The 19493-nt window shown below is 38.3% G+C and overlaps 1 protein-coding gene across 1 annotated transcript in view; it reads right to left on the bottom strand.

The window, feature by feature from the left end:
• Window positions 1–19493, bottom strand: part of LOC103029360 (ribonuclease inhibitor-like) — a 605885-nt gene that overhangs the window by 568338 nt on the left and 18054 nt on the right. The window contains exons 7-11 of the mRNA XM_049470085.1: window positions 19125–19298; window positions 14791–14964; window positions 14489–14659; window positions 12140–12310; window positions 11888–12052 (exon numbers count right to left, since the gene is read on the bottom strand). Of these exons, the coding sequence (XP_049326042.1) occupies window positions 11888–12052; window positions 12140–12310; window positions 14489–14659; window positions 14791–14964; window positions 19125–19298 (855 nt within the window). The remainder of the gene's footprint in view (window positions 1–11887; window positions 12053–12139; window positions 12311–14488; window positions 14660–14790; window positions 14965–19124; window positions 19299–19493) is intronic.

Genomic DNA, 19493 nt, shown 5'->3' with positions numbered 1-19493 from the left:
TTGATTGCTGAAGGCTGTGGGTGAGGTGTATTTTTCTGTGGTAAAGAAGGGATGGTATGGGTTTTTTTGGAGCGCAAGGGCGCAGGGTGATAGTGATTCAGTTCTGGGTGTGCCACCGACTGTTGAATTTAGACGTCTTTTCAGAGGATCAATCGTGCAATGGGTTTTTCCGTAGCCAAGATAGAAACACACCAGAAATGTACCTGAACACACGTCATTTCCAGACCACCATAAAATATATCAGTTATAGATTTATTTAAATGGATTTTATTTTTATTACATTTTATTTAAAGGATTGGTGTAAAAACTGTGAGTAAATAAGGTATAAAATATGAAAAATATAACTGATTAAAACATCAGAACATGTTTCTCCAGTTCCAGTCAGTGGAATAAAGCGGGGGATCTGAATCTTCACAGTGGATTCAGTGACGTAACGAAGCTTCGGTTACTGTTATAACGTGACTCTAGTGATTTTAGTGAGGACACTGCTTTAATCTCTGTATCCAGTGAAACATCCAGACTTTACACTGAAAGCTTCATAAAGAATTGTGTAACACCACAGTCCAAGATAAGCCTGTTCTGGATCAGTTTTATCAGAGAATGAAAAGATGGAGAATACATTAGCCGCTTAGCTTAGCATAGGGTCTGTTCTAATGAGTTCAGAAGGAGAATCTCACTCTCTGTACTTTTATATGATCTGTAATTCAGTGTTTTAATAAAGGATTTATTTCAGCATCAGGGTAAAGGTTTTAAAGTGGGTTTGTGTTTCTGTTCTTCTGCTGTTTTAATCCAGAACTTCTACTCTGCTGCAGCTTCTTCTATAATTCAGCCTCTATAAAAACATCAGCTCCTCTGTGTTTTTACTACTGAAATGTGAGAAAAGTGTTTATATGAGTTTTATATTTAAAAGCTGTTTATTTTAGTATTGTTATGTATGTGAGACTGAAATTTAGCTGATTGTATTACAGTGTTAATGTCTGTACAGTGATTTTGTTAATTTAAAGGAATTAAGAGTCAAATAGTGCAGATTTCAGATGTTAATGTAACGTGCATCGCTAGCCCTTTTTAGTGGAATTCCAGCACCTGAAATGTATCCCAGCACCCCTAAATAAAAAAGTATTAGTAAAATATTAAAAAGTAGATAATTAATCATAATTTTAGGAATGAAAATACAGCAGTTTCCCCCTCAAAAAAGTATGATTCACTTTCTGTCCCGCACGCTCACAAAATAAGAACTGCACAAGCCATGGCACTACATTTAAGTAGCTGCTATTCTGATTTTCTTAAACACACTCAATTGCCTTCACTAAATCTATCACATTGTTTAAATTGACCATTCCACCTTAAATGCAGCTGTGGCAACACACAGGCTTTTTAGGAACTGAATGTCTTCAACTCTTAAGAGGCACACAGAAAATTTATATGAGAATCAAGATGTAGTTTTATGTGGACTGTTTTTAATGTCTGCACAACATAAACAGAAATGTATAAAAAAAACATCACATCTACTGCAGGCTCAATGTAATGTGTGCTTCATTTTAAGATGGAATTAAAAATGTGAACATGAAACTAAAAGCTTGATATTCTGGTGGGTTTAGTAGTGAGGACTTAGCTGCACATGTATGAGTAATCCTACAGTAAACTCAAATTATGGTTTCTGCAGGTTTGGGGAAATAAAATGTAAGACTTTGTAAGAGAGAACCATCAGACCATTAAAAAAATAAATACACCAATATAAAGTTTACTTTAGTTTACAGTAAATCTGTTGTATTTTTTTTTATTATTATTTAACATTAATATGTTAAACAAAACAACTCTGAACACTGCAAAATGCTTTGTGTAAAAATAAAATCTGTGTTTACTGTCTGTAACATTTTAAGAACCTCAGGGGTGGATTCAAGACATTTTAATCCTAATTTTTAGATAAATGAACTTAAGGTTTTTAAAGGATCTGCAGAAACTCTGTCATATATTCACATAGTAAATCAATACACTAATGTACAGTGTATCACAAAAGTGAGTACATCCCCTCACATTTCTGCAGATATTCTGCATTTACCTTTTATGGGACAGCACTGACAAAATGACACTTTGACACAATGAAAAGTAGTCTGTGTGCAGTTTAAATAACAGTGTGAATTTATTCTTCCCTTAAAATAACTCAATATACAAACATTAATGTCTAAATCACCCGCAACAAAAGTGAATACACCCCTAAGAGACTACCCTCCTAAATATCTAAATTAAGCAATGCTTGTTAATTTCTCTCCAAAATGTCATGTGACTCGTTCCTATGTCTCAGGTGTGCATAGCGAGCAGGTGTGTTCAGTTTTGTGGTACAGCTCTCACACTCTCTCATACTGGTCACTGAAAGTTCCAACATGGCACCTCATGGCAAAGACAAATTTTTGCGCTACATGAAGATGACCAAAGCTTCAAGAAGATTGCCAACACCCTGAAACTAAGCTGAGGGTCCACTCAGAACAAACCTCACGTTGGTCGTCCAAAGAAGCTGGGTGCACATGCTCAGAGTCACGTCCAAAAGCTGTGTTTGAAAGATAGGCGCAGGAGTGCTGTCAGCATTGCTGCAGAGATTGAATAGGTGGGAAGTGGGAAGTGTTCAGACTATACGCCGCACACTACATAAAACTGGTCTGCATGTCCGTCACCCCAGAAGGTTGCCTCTTCAGAAGTCTGTACACAAGAAAGCCCGCAAACTGTTTGCAGAAGACGTGTCAACAAAAGACATGGATTAATGGAACCATGTCCTATGGTTTGATGAGACCAAGATTAATTTGTTTGGTTCAGATGGTCTCAAGCATGTGTGGCAGCAATCATGTGAGGAGTACATGATAATGCATGATAATGACCTAAAACACAGCTCTAAGATGACCACTGCTTTATTGAAGAGGCTGAGGGTAAATGTGATGGACTGGTCAAGCATGTCTCCAGAACTAAACCCAATAGAACATCTTTGGGGCATCCTCAAGCGGAAAATAAAGTAGTGCAAAGTCTTGAATATCCTCCAGCTCCGTGATGTCATCATGGAGGAGTGGAACAACATTCCAGTGGAACCTGTGAAGCTCTGGTAAACTCCATGCCCAGGAGAGTTAAGGCAGTTCTGGAAAATAATGGTGGCCACACCAATATTGACACTTTAGAAACTTTCACTAAGGGGTGTACTCACTTTGGTTGTGAGTGTTTTAGACATGGCTGTATATTGAGTTATTTTTAGGGGGTGTATAAATTTACACTGTTATAAAAACTGCACACAGACTACTTTTCATTGTGTCAAAGTGTCATTTTGTCAGTGTTGTCCCATGAAAATATATACTTAAATATCTGCAGAAATGTGAGCGGTGTACTTACTTTTGTGATACACTGTATAACCTTGAATTCTGTTTTAGTCTTTTGTAAAATATGTACACAGTAAAATTAGCAGTGCTGGATCAACACCTAAACTTAACTTTAACACTCCTTCGGAGCATATATGGTCCCACTCTATAGAGAGTAAACATTACACTAATAGCAGTGTTATATGCTCAGTGTTAATATGGCACTGTGCAGTGTACTATTTTCTTATGCTAGTGTTGTTCACAAGTGTTATAGCAATACTTAAAGTGTTAATTTTACTCTACTTTGGAGCATATATGGTCCCACTCTAGAGAGTAAAAATTACACTGATAGCAGTGTTAAATGTTTAGTGTTAATATGACACTGTGTAGTGTACCATTTTACTCACGCTACGCTAGTGTTGTTTATTAGTTTCATAGCAATACCTATAGAGTTAATTTTACACCGTTTGGAGTATATATGGTCTCACACTACAAAAAGTAAATATTACTGTATTAAAGTGTTAAACTTAGTATTAATGACATTGAATAGTGAAATTTAAAATAAAGATGAAAACATATCCTTTTATATTATTCAGGTTACTGGTATTTTTATTTAAAATGCATCACATTTAAACACATTCATAGATATGAATCAAGTTGCAGTAGGGTACAACAGGATTAATTTCTAACACAGCCTACTGCGTAGTTTAAGGTGGACCAGAAACAAAAATCCACCTTAAATGGTAGATACAGAAGTTAACTAGCTAGCCTACATGCTGAGACTTCAAACGCCAGAATTTAACAACCGTGCCATTTAGCTAGATAGCTAGCGTTGGTTTCATGAAAGAACTTTTCAATTTCGCCTCAGCTAGCTAGCTACCTAGTTAACTTTAGGTTGTTTCTTGCGATAAGTTGCCCGTTTCAAGTAAGCTAAGGCTAGCTAGCTAGCTAGGTTAGCTAACCTAGCCTTTTCTGGCAAGAGGGTCCCTATTTAACCCAAGTTAAAGCTAGCTAACGCTACATTAGCTGTTTCTTGAGCACACTTTCCCACACTTTTTGTTTAACCTGTGAGAAGTCTTCCGCCTCACGTCAGCTAGCTAACCAGCTAGGTTAGTCCCTATTTCACATCAGCTAGCTGAGCAAGTTTAGTAGTTTAAGAGAACATAGGTTAATTCTTCTCCTCAGCTAGCTTGGCTAGCCAGTTTATTGTGAGACATTTCCCCTCAGTTAGCGTTAGTTAGGTTAGCTAGCTAATTCAGTCGTGGATTCACAAATCATGAAATATTGTTTTTTTTTTAGGTGGCTTCCTTACTATTATTTTACTGTGTAATAATTTTTTTAGGGTGAGAAAACTGACAGATTTATTGTTTTGGGTGGTTTATGGCTTTAATGTTACAGGTACAGGTCTAGATTGTGATAGCAACCAATAGCACTGTGTGTGTTTGTGGGATTGACAAGCTGTTGATTTTGTTGTATAATATATTGTTTATTACCCTGACTATAAAGGCTATAGTGGTAGTAATATGTGCTACTGGTGTAAATGATTTATCATTTATATACTGCATAAATTACAGTAAGCAAATAAGACACTGTAAGGATTGTAAGACTTCAGTTCACTGAAGCACATCCTGCACTGTACTTGTTTCTCTTTACACCCTAAAGAAAAACTTCTCTTCGATTGTCCCTGTATAATTCACACCCTGGACCAGATAATGGAGAACACAGCTGTGAGAGGAATGTTTAATAAAAATATGTAAATGTGCACCCAACAGTTTTATCTTCCTATCTGCTGAAAGAATGTGTAAAGTGAAAGTAACACACCTGTCTCCTGTATATAATAGTCTGTGTTTGTCAGGGATGGCTCAGGCAGGGAGACGTGGAGGCGAATGCAGGTAAATGCAGGTAATCTACTTTATTACAATCAATATGAACAAATCAGGAGAGGGTAGAAAACAAAGAACAAGAACGCCAGACCAGACTAGGACAGAGAACACAAGAGAGGAAGCTGGACAGAGGACGGGACAGGGAACAGAAACAGAAAGTTGAGAGGAGGAATAAACTGGGACAGGACACTAGACATAAATGGGGACACAGACTGGACAGAGAAAGAAGACTGGACAGCAGATGGAGCCTGGAATGGGGACCAAACAGGGAACGCAGGCTGTACAGGTAACGAAGACTGGACACTGGGCACAAAAGGAAACTGGAAGGGAGACGGAGACTGGAACCAGGACAGGGAGAGACAGGGGTATAAAAACATGGATGGGTGCCCAGGAGTGGCTAAAATCTGTGGTGCAGTTCGTGGGACCAGCCTGGGCACAGTTCTGGTGGTGAGGTCAGGAGGCCTCGGGGCAGGCCTCCGTAGGCGGTGCCTGGGACTGAACAAAATTCTGGGAGCAGGCACAGGAGTAGGTGCAGCGACTTGGGCTGCTGGAGCAGGCACGGAGACTGGGGCTGCTGGAAATGCAGCGTATGCAGGTTCCGGCATGGCAGAAGCAGCGTATGCAGGTTCCAGGGTGGCAGGAGCCATAGAATGCAGTGCTGCAGCCGTGAGAATCGCAGAGCATGCCGTTTCAGCCGCGGGCATCACGGAGCGTGATGCCTCAGCTGCGAGATTCAGGGAGCACGGCGTTTCAGCAGCGGGCATCACGGAGGGCGGCTTCTCAGCCGCCGTGTGAGTCTCGGAGCACAGCGTAGCAGCCGCAGCAGCCTTAAAGCGCGGCGTAGCAGCCACCGGGGGAATCCAGTTCAGCAGCCGCCGTGGAAGCTAGCTCTGCAGCAGCCGGGAAAGCTAGCACTGCAGCCACTGGGACGGAGCGCCCCTCTGGAGCAGCCGGGACGGAGCGTACCTTGGGAGTCATCGGGACGGAGCGTGCCTTCAGAAACGCGCGGACAGGAGTCGGGACGGCCTCTGGAGCTGTGCGGCTGAGAGCCGGGTAGAGCACCACCCCTGGGGGGTAAGGCAAGGGAGTACGGGTCGGTGTGGGGTAGAGCTCCTCCTCCTCCTCAGAGCTGCTGGGAGCACACCCAAGGAAGTCCCACGGTTCCCGCTTTACCTGCCTCGGGTACTCGTAGGCGCCGCCTAACATGGGACGAGACCAGAGGCTCACCGCACCAACCCGTATGGAGGCGGACGTAAACGGAGGTAATCTACTTTATTACAATCAATATTAACAAATAACCAAAGAAACAAACCAAAAACAAACAAGAGATAATGTTAAATAAACAGGGACAACAGAATAAACTAACAGGGCAAGGAACATAAACAAAGCAATAAACAAGGAGAAATAAACAAGGAGAAATACACAAGGAATAAACAAGGGCTATGATTGTGAAAAACGAGAACGCGGACCGACAAGACAACAGGGGTTAGTTCAAAGACTGACGCAGACAAACTGAGGACTATATATACAAACAGGAAACACACTAAACCACGAACACCTAGGGCTAGGGGGCGGAGCTACGAATGAGACACGAATGGAAAAGTACTGGGGCAGAGAAAGAGGAGCACAGGTCAAGTGGGGAGCACACAGGCACGAGGATCAGGTAAACAAATAGAGAAACATAACAGACAAGAAACAGGGCAAGGATGTGACATTGTGTTTGATTTGAATGTAAATGTTTTTATTTCTTCTGATATGATTCACTCAGACCTCCGGGGAACTCTTCTTAAATTAATTGACTTATTTTTTAAGGGAGGACGTTGGGCTGGGTTTTTTTGTGGCTCAGCTTCCCTAAAACTCTGATCCTAGAATCGGCCCTGGTCAAGTGGAAAAGCATCTACTGATGCGGAGTTAAACTATTTAATTACATTTTATTAAAAACCTGTAGTAGAGACTGATCCAGATCAGTAACACATTCAGAATAAACATTTTACTGCAGAGAGAGAAACAGAGAGAGAAAAAGAGTAAGAGAGAGAGAGAGAGAGAAAGAGATGGTAAGAGAGAACGATACCACAGCCATTATACCGCCTATACAACCTAGAACGCAAGTTTTTTTGCATGTTTCTGTTTGTTTGTTTGTTTTGTTTAGTTTGTTTGTTTACTGTTCTGGTTTAACATGTTGATTAATCGACCCATAATTCTGGTCATATTCTCGATCTGATCTGCTCTGCTGGCTGGACTCTAACATGGTGATGCCCCAACCTTACTTCAAACATTTTCAATTAATGGAAACCATGAACTGCATTGTAAACTCATCATTTAATAGAACTGAGTAAAAATTTATATAAAATTATTCATTTTTTTATATTTGCATGTCCTCATTGACAATCATTACATTAAATTAATTTTATATGAAATTTCAATTTCAACACACGCTCCCAGTTTTTGAAACCCAGTCACACACTTTTTACATTACTCCTTATAAAAATAATAGATCAGTTTCTGTGATATTATCATTGAGGAAATGATTCTGCACGTGTCTCTATTGAAGGACAAACTATAAATACCAGCAAGAGTCACTTTTTTTACCTAAATTAAGTGTTTTTTATTGTCAGATTGAGATTTCTATTCTCAACAGTTAAACTCTGTTATAAAAATAAATGATAGAAAACAATGGGTTAGGAAAACATACAATAATGCTGAATAAAAAAAATTATAATGTGTTAAATACCATGTGATGATGTTAATCATGATAATCTATTAATAATCTAAACTAGAATAGCTCAATTTGAATAGAACATGAGTAGTCCATGTATTCACCTCAGTGAGAATAGAGCAGTGCTACTGAGGCCATTTTGAATACAGTTTTATCTGATTGAAGAGGAGGATAATTCTTTAAATAAACAGTTAAACAGAAGAATAATAGTCATGTAAACTCCTGCATTCATTACATTTATAATCAGAGAGTTTAAGTACATTCTCCACATATACAGGGAAATACCAACACGCAGAATTACTGGAATATGAGCACAACACACTCTAACACCTCATACAACACCACCATCCAAATAATAATAGCTGCTCTGTGGTGGTTTGTCCTGTGGGGTTCTGAGGATTGAAGAACAGGGTGAATTGAGGGTAATAATTAAGTATGTCGTGAAACAGATAAAGAACTACAGTCTGTAATTATTATAGAACTACAAAGTGCTCCTTTATGATCAGTGGAACTGATAAGATGGACAATTAAGGAGGTGGTCATAATATTCGGATATGACCATGTATAGCTGCTTTTTAGATATCTAAAAAAACATAGGATAGCATTATGTAAACTGATGGTAAACACTATCCAAAGTGCTCATCCAAAGGTGATGTAAAATATGGGAGTTAGGGAGTCATGTCTGATAGTGGGTACAAATGGATGAACATTCAATCTCAATAGTTCTGTGGTAATTTAATATTCTTCGATCCAATGTGTCCATAGTGTGTACCAGCAATATGTCATGGAAAGCATTCTAACCTACAGTGAAGAGCAAAGATGCACCAATTCCAATTTCCACTTCTCACATAAATTATAAGTAAAATTTCTTTTTAGTAAAATATTGAAACAAAGTGCAGCACTGGACTTTTTACAGACTAGCTGTTGAAATGATGTACACTATTTGTAAGGGTTTGTTACCGGCTTGTAGTAGCTGTGTGTGCCGTCACAAGAGGTGAAATAATCCTGGAACACACGTTTGAGAAGTATTGCATTGTGTGTTGTATTCCTTGAGGTTCAGTGAAGTGAAGTGTTTTTAAAACCTTTAACCTCGACTGCTAACTTCTTCAGACTGGGCATACTCAGCAAGTGTCTTATTAATTTGTTGCTCTGAATATTGAAGGAGTTGTTCCTCCGCAGCTTACTCTGAGCCTGTAGATATGGCAGATTGCAAGCTTGCTGACGTCTGCACTCGCTGTGAAGAACATTCTTGCTCACAATGTATTTTGTGTGAGTCTGTATGTGTGTACCGCTATTGCATTAAAGTGAACCATGTGAAATTTGTGTCAATTTTTTGTAAATTTGAATCAGATTTCTGAGACTGATTAGCTGGTCAACAGTCATGGCCGATCAACTGAAAATCATCAGATTCCAGTCACTGCTTGATCAAGCTTTGCATCTTTGGTGGATAGTGCAGTTGGTGGTAATGATCATGACCGGACGTATCTGCCTAGTTCTGTCCACTTTCACACCAGCACTCTTTGGTTTGTTCCGTTTCCCTTGGTGCAGTTCGTTTCAGTGGGTGTATAAACAGTAATTAAACTCTATTGTTTACTAAAACAACTGCACCAAGCCCTGCAAGAGGAGGTGGTGTCCTTCTCGTTCTAAACCTATTCTGGAGAGGCTTGTTTGGGTGTGTATGTGATCTGTCCTTAATCTAAATTAACTATCAAATTTACTCCACTCATTTTAGATACACAGCTTTTCAGGTGCAGTTTAAACTGATTCATTACCCAGATAATTAATAAAGCTATTATCTGCTGTCTCTGCTGCTGCTCTATGTCAAAACATTAAAATACTCTACATGTGGGGTCTTGTGACACACTGTTTTTTCTAAGCTGATATATTTAATTGGGGATTTGGTTAATAACATGTTATTTGAGTGTAAACTGTTTTTGATGGAGTATTGTAATGTAAGATAAAAAGTGATATATTAAAGCTGTATATATAGCTTAGTAATAGTTAAGTTCAACACTGATAATAATAATATAGTCCAGTGGTTCTTTTGTGAAGACCTAAATATGTGGTGCTTATTTGGACACTGAGGAGACTAATTAAGAATGTTTTTAAGCTTTTGGCTTCATTGTATAGTTTCCATTGTCTACCACTGTGTTCTTTTTTCAGTTTGAGCTGTTGTTACATTTGTTTGTGTAGGGAATGTAGGTGTGCAGTTCACCATAAAATACAGGGAAGGGATCTATTTTACCCAATCTTAAAATTATCATATAATTAAGTTAGTTTCATTAATAAATTAAATACAAATGTCCAAATCATTGATATCATAACATATCTCATTTCTAACTAGAGAAAACTATCTGATCTGAAGTTTTTATTAAATGTGAATTCTTTTACATATAGTTATCAGTAGCAACCAAGATTAATGATTTCAACACAGTTGGAATACTAAACATGACGATCATATGTTAATAAGTTCAGCTGAGTAAAAATGACTGTTTGAGGAAGCATATTGTGATGGTGAAGCTCCATGTTGGAGGAGCTGAGAGAGCAATGGAGATTATTCATGGCTATAGGTACACACACGTGCGGATAACTCAGGATAAGCACATAGTTACAGAAGAGTTACAGCTCAGCATGTTCATGTTACAGAGCTCATAAACAAGGTCTTCAGATATACTGTCACTGTAGCTTTACTGGAGCAACAACAAAAATGTCTGCAAATGACATAGATGGGCTTTTTTAGAAGGACAATCATATGCTCTGTGCTTTCTTTCCCTCTAAATACATTAACTTTCCTCCAAAAGCTTCATAAAAACACGGACCATGCAGAGCTAACAAAGATCTATCTTACCTGATGTGCTAGCTAATATAGACTCACTGTGTTCAATCTACCATACTGGTATTCAAAAAGCTTCTAACTTCAGTAATATATAAAATCTGCAATACACTGGACACCTCACCGTCCCCAACAACATAAACTGACTAATAACCCATGAGTAAACACCAGCTCACATGCAAATTACATAGAAAGACTTAATTAGGAGGACAACAGCTCTGTGCTGTGCTGCAAACTCAACACTGAGTATTACCGGCATACGTAACACTAAACACTAGTACACTAACCTACTGTCCTGAACTGTTGGTGACTAGACAGTGAAGGTTTTCGACAACAAATTAAGAAATAATTGTCCTAACATTTCTCTTGATAATTATTTAATGTATTCAACTTAAAGGCCTTACTAGCCCAGTTGTTTAATGTTCAGTCTCATGTGATGGATATTATAGGAAATATACAGTGTTTGTCATCCTCATATGATTTGGAGGTAATTTTACCATTCCTCTTCTGTCTGTATCTGCCCGTTACAGGCTTGACGTTGAAGGAAATATCCATGTGGAGCGTTGATCAGACGTTTGGTTTAGATTCTAAGATATGGCAGATAGCTAAGGTTCGCCTGGTCAGAACAATGGTGCAGACCTTCTTTGTGTTCTTTTTTTTATCTGTTCTGTCTACAGGTGATATCTGATTCAGACAGCTGCTTTCTTTGATTCTCTCTGTTAAATATTCACCTCTTAGTAGTGAACAGCAGGGAGACCGATTCTCCGTTGTACAGGGATGTTGTTACCAGCATAACTCCACACCTTTTCCCTGTTTGGTGTTGATTGCACTGTGCATTGCTGGTGGTGCCGTTATCTTCTGGGAAGGATACATTTGGTCTTGGCTTTGTAATTTGTACATGCTCTGTGGGTAATCGGTTCCTGTCAGCCTCACAACTGGTACTGGGCAAACCCAAATTTAGGTTTTTTGCACAAAGTCTAATAATTCTCTCTCTCTCGCTCTCTTACTGGTTATTTTTTCTTACCACTCATTCATGTGAAATGCTAAGCAGTGCCTTTAAGTATCGGTAGTACATGTCATTGGTAGTAAAAACAGTACACACACACACACACACACATACCTGAGTGTGCTGAGTTTGCAGTGTGGATCCTTCATTTTTACAGAGAGCTCCTTTACTCCAGAGTCTCCTGGGTTATTGTAGGTCAGATCCAGTTCTTTCAGGTTTAAGCTCAAAGATGAAGCCAGAGATGAACATCCTTTCTCTGTGATCATACAACCAGATAACCTGCAGAGAGGAGACACAGACAATATAGACTGTTGGTATTCTTTAAAATTAAAGTTCTTTTAGTAATATACTGACAGAGGCACTGACCTGAGTGTCTCCAGTTTACAGTGTGAACTCTTCAGTCCAGAACAGAGTTTCTCCACTCCTGAATCCTGCAGGTCATTATTACTGAGATCCAGCACTTTCAGGGAGGTTTCTAGTTTTAAAACTGATCCCAGACTGTCACAGGTCTGTTCCCCAAGATTACACAAAGCTAGTCTGACAAAATAGAATGTACATAAAGAAGAATGTATTGAATAAAGCAAGAAAATGTATTAATGTTTGCACTTCCATATTTAGTGTAATATGATTCTGGGTGCATTCATGATTCATGCTGACTAGGCGTATTATGTTAATATTATCTGATTAATGCAGTTGTGATGCAAGTGTTTTCTAAAACCAGATTATAAACTGTAAAGGTAACTTCAATCATACAAACCAACCAGCTACACAGACAACGATTGCAACCACAGCATTCAAGGAGTGTAGTTCCAGGTGATAACATGATTGATGACAGAACATGCAATTACAAGAGTAGTAATACTTTCAGAAAGCTAATTATTTATTTTAATCTTGCTATACAACCATAAGGAGTGTCCGGAGTTGAATGTGTAGTTCTTCTTAATGAATTTCTTTTTTTAAAGTTATGGTTGTATTTATTAAATATTATCACTATATCCCATTGTGCCCATATGAAAATCATGGCATGAGATCTCGTGTGATTAAAACGTGACAATATTTCATGTCAAGCTTAAACCTGTCTCGCGGGGGGAAAAAAACAGTTTAGTGTGGACTTTTTAAGAGGGATCTGGCAACACAGTAGCGATAGCAGCGAGTGTGGTGGCTGAGCAGTGAGAGCAGCTCTCAGCAGAAGAGTAAAATTCGGGCATTTGCATAGAAGATGCTTCTGCTACTTTTAAGTTGTATGTCTTGTTGCATTTTGGCTTTCCAGTGGAAACAATAAACAGTAACAGAGTGACCAACAAGATACAAACCATATGTAAATCATACACGTGACTGTTTCATAGGCAGTTGTACTAATCCCTTAGCTCTGTACTGTATAAAAAAGTTTCATGCACTCTGTTATGCAGTTCAAGTATAGTCTTAATATGACTGGTTATGGTTATGCATAGTTAAATTACAAGAGATTTAGGAGAAAAAAAAACACAAACCATAGCCTTAATATGACTGGTTGTGGTTTGTACTCATTGTTTGCACTATATAAGACCTAGAAAAGTTTTATTTTTATTAACAGAGAAACCAGTCTGTTAAGTTTGCGTTATATGATTTTGTCTAATAAAACTCCAGTTTTTATGCCATTTTAATTTTTTTTAATTTGTTCTTGTGAACCCAGTATCATGTCTCGTCTCATGATATTAGTGTCTCGTCACACCCCTAGTTTCAAATAAATGTTTTTTAAAATAATTTTGGTAGATATAATAAAATTAATTTTACTGTGATGAACCACTCTGACAGATATCGGCTAACCTCAAGTTCATACGTTTTTTGGCACTGTGTGTTGAATGAGGAAGTTCTGTAAGTACGATCAAAGCATTTCTTCTGAATCATATTTAACAAAACAGAAAAATGTTTTCCTCAGACATCACCTTTACATAACCCAGCTTACTGATATTACCTGTTCTGTTAAATAAAAGTGTCAGTGGCATTTATTAGTAGTGTGTATTGGTGGTGAGTTGTGTCAGTGGATTTCTGACCTATTTCAGATACGATATTGAACAGTTCATTTCCCTTCTTAGCAACGTTGGACCCCAAATAGCAAGGCATTTTAATTAATATTAGATCGCTTTGTTGCAAAAGCTCATGGAACCTGGCACTAAAGAGAATCATTTTTATCACAGAGCGATAACATGAATGCTGTTTTGCTTGGCTTAACCAGACTTAACTACAATTTTTACATTTTTTACATTTTAAGCACTGCTCTGTCGAGCGTCTTCTCCCCTGCTGTACTGGAGAAGAGATCTCTCAGCTCATGGAAATGAGAAGACACTGGTCAAATACTTTAAACTCTTTGGATTGCTAAGCAACCTGGACAGGTCCCTTAAACAAACAAAATGGAATACAGTGTTTGGCATGCTGGATTCTGTGTTGTAGCATGCAGCAGCCTTTAACATCAAATTATAAGATGCAGAGAGTCTCTAACGGGTTGTATTTATTTTGAGTCTTTATTATACTGGATAATACTGGATGATAATAATAATATAATGTCTTTATCACTGACGAACACTGTAAAGAGCACTGTGAAAACCATAAAATACAAAACAGCAATTGAAACAGCCAAATGTTTTGTTGTGGCAACAATACAATGCAGACATCGTACCATATTGTAGCATTGTTCTATATAATTTTCTAAATAATTATAAAAAAGATCATTCTTACCTGAAAGTTTCCAGTTTACAGTGTGAACTCTTGAGTCCAGCAGAGAGTTTCTCTATGGAATCCTGCAGATCATTATTACTGAGGTCCAGCTCTTTCAGAGAGTTGTTTTCTGATTGTAAAACTGACTGAAGAGTCTCAATGGACTGTTTACTGAGTTTACACGTAACAAGTCTGTAAAAATAATAAAAACACCTTTTACACAACAATCAGTGACACATGTTACTATTGAATAAAATTACCCTAAATGTTTACAGGTAGGGAATTAGAAAAGGCACTGAATAAAAAGTTTAAAGAATACTGACCTGAGTATCTCCAGTTTACAGTGTGAACTCTTCAGTCCAGCAGAGAGTTTCTCCATTCCTGAATCCTCTAGGTTGTTGTTAGTGAGGTCCAGCTCTTTCAGTGAGGAGTTTTCTGATTGCAAAACTGACTGCAGATTCTCAAATGAGTGTTTACTGAGTTTACAGGCAGATAATCTACAGAATGCAAAAAAAATAGAGTACAATATTTTAAATCTCACAAATAATGTTATACATTTAGAATGATCTAAATATAACAGCTTCATAATTGTTCAAATATTTTTTTGTGCTTCATTGACAATTCAGAACATATTACCTATATATTACCCTCATTCAGAATCAGTATTTACTCAACATTCTATCTACACATAATTCACAAAACGAGAGAAAAACACACAGAGCCAACATAACATATGTAAGTTGCATGAACTCTTTTGTAGCTTTCTGCACAAATGATATTCTTAGTCACGACTTATTTTGAATTTAGTTAGCTAGCTCGCCGCTAACATTAGTATGTTAGCTAATGTTACCTAGCTCTCTGTTAACCTTAGGTCTCTCCCCAGTAATGTTAAATAACTCACTGCTAAAGTTAGTATGTTAGTTAGCTCACTGCTAATGTTAGCTAACTCGCTGCTAATGTTGGCTAACTCGGCACTAATGTTAGTATGTTAGCTAGCTCGCTGCTAATTTTAGCTAGTTCTCTTTTACCTTTACTTCTTGTTTTGGATTAGACGTTTATGGTGGGCAGTGTTGTGCGTGACAAAAGAGCCCGTTCAGTGAACACACTCATTTTTTCGTGAACGTTGAACTGAGCGCAACACATTTTTTAATAAAGAACTTGAACGGGAATCAGTTCACATTATGTTTCATGAACAGCAGACACGCCGCGTAGCAGGCAACAACGAGAGCGTGGAGGGCTGGAGAGCGAGCGAGAGAGAGCAAGTGAGAGAGAGCAAGCGAGAGAGAGCGAGTGAGAGAGAGCAAGCGAGAGAGAGCGAACGAGAGAGAGAGAAAGCGCTGCAATTTAAAAAAAAGTTGAGTTTTGCTCATTTCATACACACACATATGCATATATAATATCATATGTATCAAATAAAATATACTAGGGATGCAACGGTTCTCGGTATTTTATGGAACCGTTCGGTTCGGCCTGTTCGGTTTGATACACCCAGAAGAACCGTGATATTCCGTTGCGCGCATTAACAGAGAAACGAACGCTCTGCCGCTGTACATGGTGCTGAATGCAGCCCCGCAGTCAAGCAACTGTTTGGGACAGCAGACTCTGCCACATGGCCAGGGGGAGGGGCTGCTGAGCACGTGCTGCTGAAGGCACGTGAGGATCCTCACTCTCAGCACAGAGCGACAAAGGCACGCCAACGCTGTGTGTGTGTTTTTTTTTCCTGCCGGTGTTGAAATAGAAAGGTTGTTGTTAGATCCAAGAATGTTGGAGCTAAATAATATTGATATATCAAAACCGTGGCCCAAGAACCGTGGCCCAAGAACCGTGGCCCAAGAACCATGATACAAACCGAACCGTGACCTCACTGTACCGTTGCATCCCTAATATATACATATTACATATTATATATTCTTTTTTTTTATTAAATGCTGGTAGAATTCATTGCACCAAGTATAGAAATGGTCTAGCTTGTCTGTACTGCTGCAAGTTTCTTCACCTGGTAAGAAACCCACAATTGCAGTTTCATGAGCAAATGTCTACAATGAGCAGTTTCAAAGAACGTATAGTGATTTCTAGCTTGTAGTGTGAAAAAAAGTATTAATTTGAATATCTCACGAAAAAAGTAAAATGAACTGAACTTTCAACTAATTCAGAAAAGCTGTGAACTGGCACAACACTGATGGTGGGCCACTGAGATTTCCCACCTGCATTAAACATGCAGTTTGAAAATGTAATACTTACAGCAAATGTTCAGTAAATTTAAGGCATTTTAAGACTTTTTAAAGAACCACAGGAACCTTGACACACACAAACCCCTCCTCAAACAACTATCAAAGATGTTACTGAAATATTACAAATTACCTACATATTTCCCCATTTACTGCTTTTATTAATGGAACAATAATCAGTATAACATAAATAATTAGAAGAATAAAAAGAACAAAGTGAAAATAGGTTGCTACAAAGAAAAGTAAGTACAATATATAATGTAAAGTAAGTAACTGCATACATATTCTTCTATCTTCATGGTGTATTTATAGCAGAGATACTGATGAACTCTTATAGGCACAAGGAATTTCTTTCCAAAAGTTACATTTACTAATATATGAAGGTAAATTAGAAACCACTAAACTCAAAAATTATTTGGTTTGATTTATAAATACCTCTTGTCTCCCCGATTTGGAAGGCCAACTACCCAAACCACATATTAAGCCTCGTCTGTATTTTCAGGAGGGAGACAGAAGTAAAAGGCTGTGACCGAAAAGGCTCCCTTTATTAGTTAGGGTCTGTGAGTGTCCGAATCGTAAGGGGGAATTCGAGCGTGATTTTGAGGGCACATAATGCATCATGATTTATAGTAAACATCGCTGCTTACTAAGCAAGCTAAATGTGTCCCAAAATGCATTTGCGGGTCTCGCTACTAAGCAACAGACAGCCGAAGAAACGGGGCGGAAAGCAAACCATCAGGGTTGCCAGGTTGTTACATTGGAATTCAGATAAAACCAATTCACTGGGTAAAACGTGTTTCAAATCCAACAAAATACTGAGAAAACCACCCAAACAGCTGATGTTCATCATATCAACAATATTACAGGGTTTATTCCAACATGATAAAATAAAATAAAACACCTTAAATATCTTAAATATCACTAATTAAAAACGATATTTAAATTATTTTATCTGCATGTTTGTATTACATGTTTTGTGCCTTGTATCATTGGACACATGAACAAAAAAAAGGAAATACAGTACATAAAAATAATCTTGCAAGAATGAAAGAAATAAATACTCGTATAATAAAGAACATAAACACTACTTCAAATTTCCATGAGCAGGACTAAAAGCTCTGTCTCTGCAGGGTTAGATATCTAACTACAACACTGATGAGTTCAATTCCAAAACTCTTTACACTTGGTAGTTTTGTTCACCCGTCAAATCACAGCGTTTCCTCCAGACAATTTCAGACACAACTCGACATTTGGCATGAAACCACCCAATCTGGCAACAGTGCGAGCCGCTGAACGCTGTTAATTTCAGGTTTTCTTCATGTAGTTTAATAATTTAAGGATCATCTTTTAAACAGCGTAAATATAACAGGCAGAGAAATGACTTCATGATCAGCTCAGAGCTTCACTAACTTTAATTCAGAGCTCAGTTCAGTGTGTTTATGGAGTTTTAAACACGGCTCAACCCCCCTCACCTGTGTGTGTTTATGCGACCGGTGCTGGCGCATGATAATGATGAGTTAGTGTCCGAATTCACTCCTGTTTTACCGCTAATTAACTACATAGTGTCTCCCTAAATAGCGCAACACTAATGAGTAGGGAGCCATTTCGGTCACAGTGTAATGTGTAATTTTGTACTTTATTATATTTCCTTGTCATGTATGTATTTTTTATCCTGCACTGAGGGCACAGAAATCAGAACCAATGTGAAGCAGTGTGATTTAACACTTCCAGTACCCCCTCATCCCCCACCGAGATCAGGTGACAGAAGCAGCAGTATATTTTATACAGTGTGTCAGTTCTACAGTCAGGGGGAATTATGGGCTGAAAGATACGCAGTAGAGGTCAGCAGGGCAGAGAGATGAGCAGTGGAGGACAGTAGGGTTGATAGATGAGCAGTGGAGGACAGTAGGACTGAGAGATGTGCACTGGAGGACAGTAGGGCCGAGAGATGAGCAGAGGAGGACAGTAGGGCCGAGAGATGAGCAGTGGAGGACAGTAGGGCAGAAGGATGAGCAGTGGAGGAGATTAGGTCCAGTTTGAAAAATCTAAATATATCTTTTTAGAAATTTAGAGAGTGGGATCTGAATTTGAGCTGCCCTATCATCAGCTGGCACACCTCACTGTGTGGTATAACTCAATTACTGACAAATATTTAAACACTCTCAATTATAAATACATGAACAGTGATGTATAAACTAATATTACTACAAAAGTATTTTTACGGTCAGGTAAAAAAATCTAAAGAATCTAATTTTATTGAACAGTGTAAAGCAGTACATATAAACAAAAATAATGGGTTATCTGCAGTTAAATATATTATATTACATGAATAATATATTATTTAACAAGTTCCTTTGCAAAAGATAAATGAAATCCTTAAAACTGCTGTAACCGAACTATAATATTTAAGGATATTCTGTAATTCTGACCTGAGTATCTCCAGTTTACAGTTTGAACTTTTCAATCCAGCAGAGAGTTTCTCCATCTTTGATCCCTGCAGGTCGTTGTTACTGAGGTCCAGCTCTTTCAGGGCAGAGTTTTCTGACTGTAGAGCTGTACTCAAGGTTTCAATAGACTTCTCAGTGAGATTGCAGCCAGCTAATCTGCAGAAGAAGAAGAACAGATCAGTATTATCAAGTACACATACTTCTGTCTGGATTAAAAATTTTTGTCTTGTGTTGCACAAGATTTGAGACATCGCCATGACTTATTGTAAAATAAGCACTCACCACAGTCTGTTTGCTTAATGTTATCTCTGTCTTATACACTATTCTGGCAAAAGTATCTGCTGGCCTGCA

This window comes from Astyanax mexicanus, chromosome 21, assembly GCF_023375975.1.
Source record: "Astyanax mexicanus isolate ESR-SI-001 chromosome 21, AstMex3_surface, whole genome shotgun sequence".
NCBI classification, from domain to species: Eukaryota; Metazoa; Chordata; class Actinopteri; order Characiformes; family Acestrorhamphidae; genus Astyanax; species Astyanax mexicanus.
The sequence above is the reverse complement of the archived record's forward strand: the minus strand, read 5'-3'. Positions and strand labels throughout refer to the sequence as shown.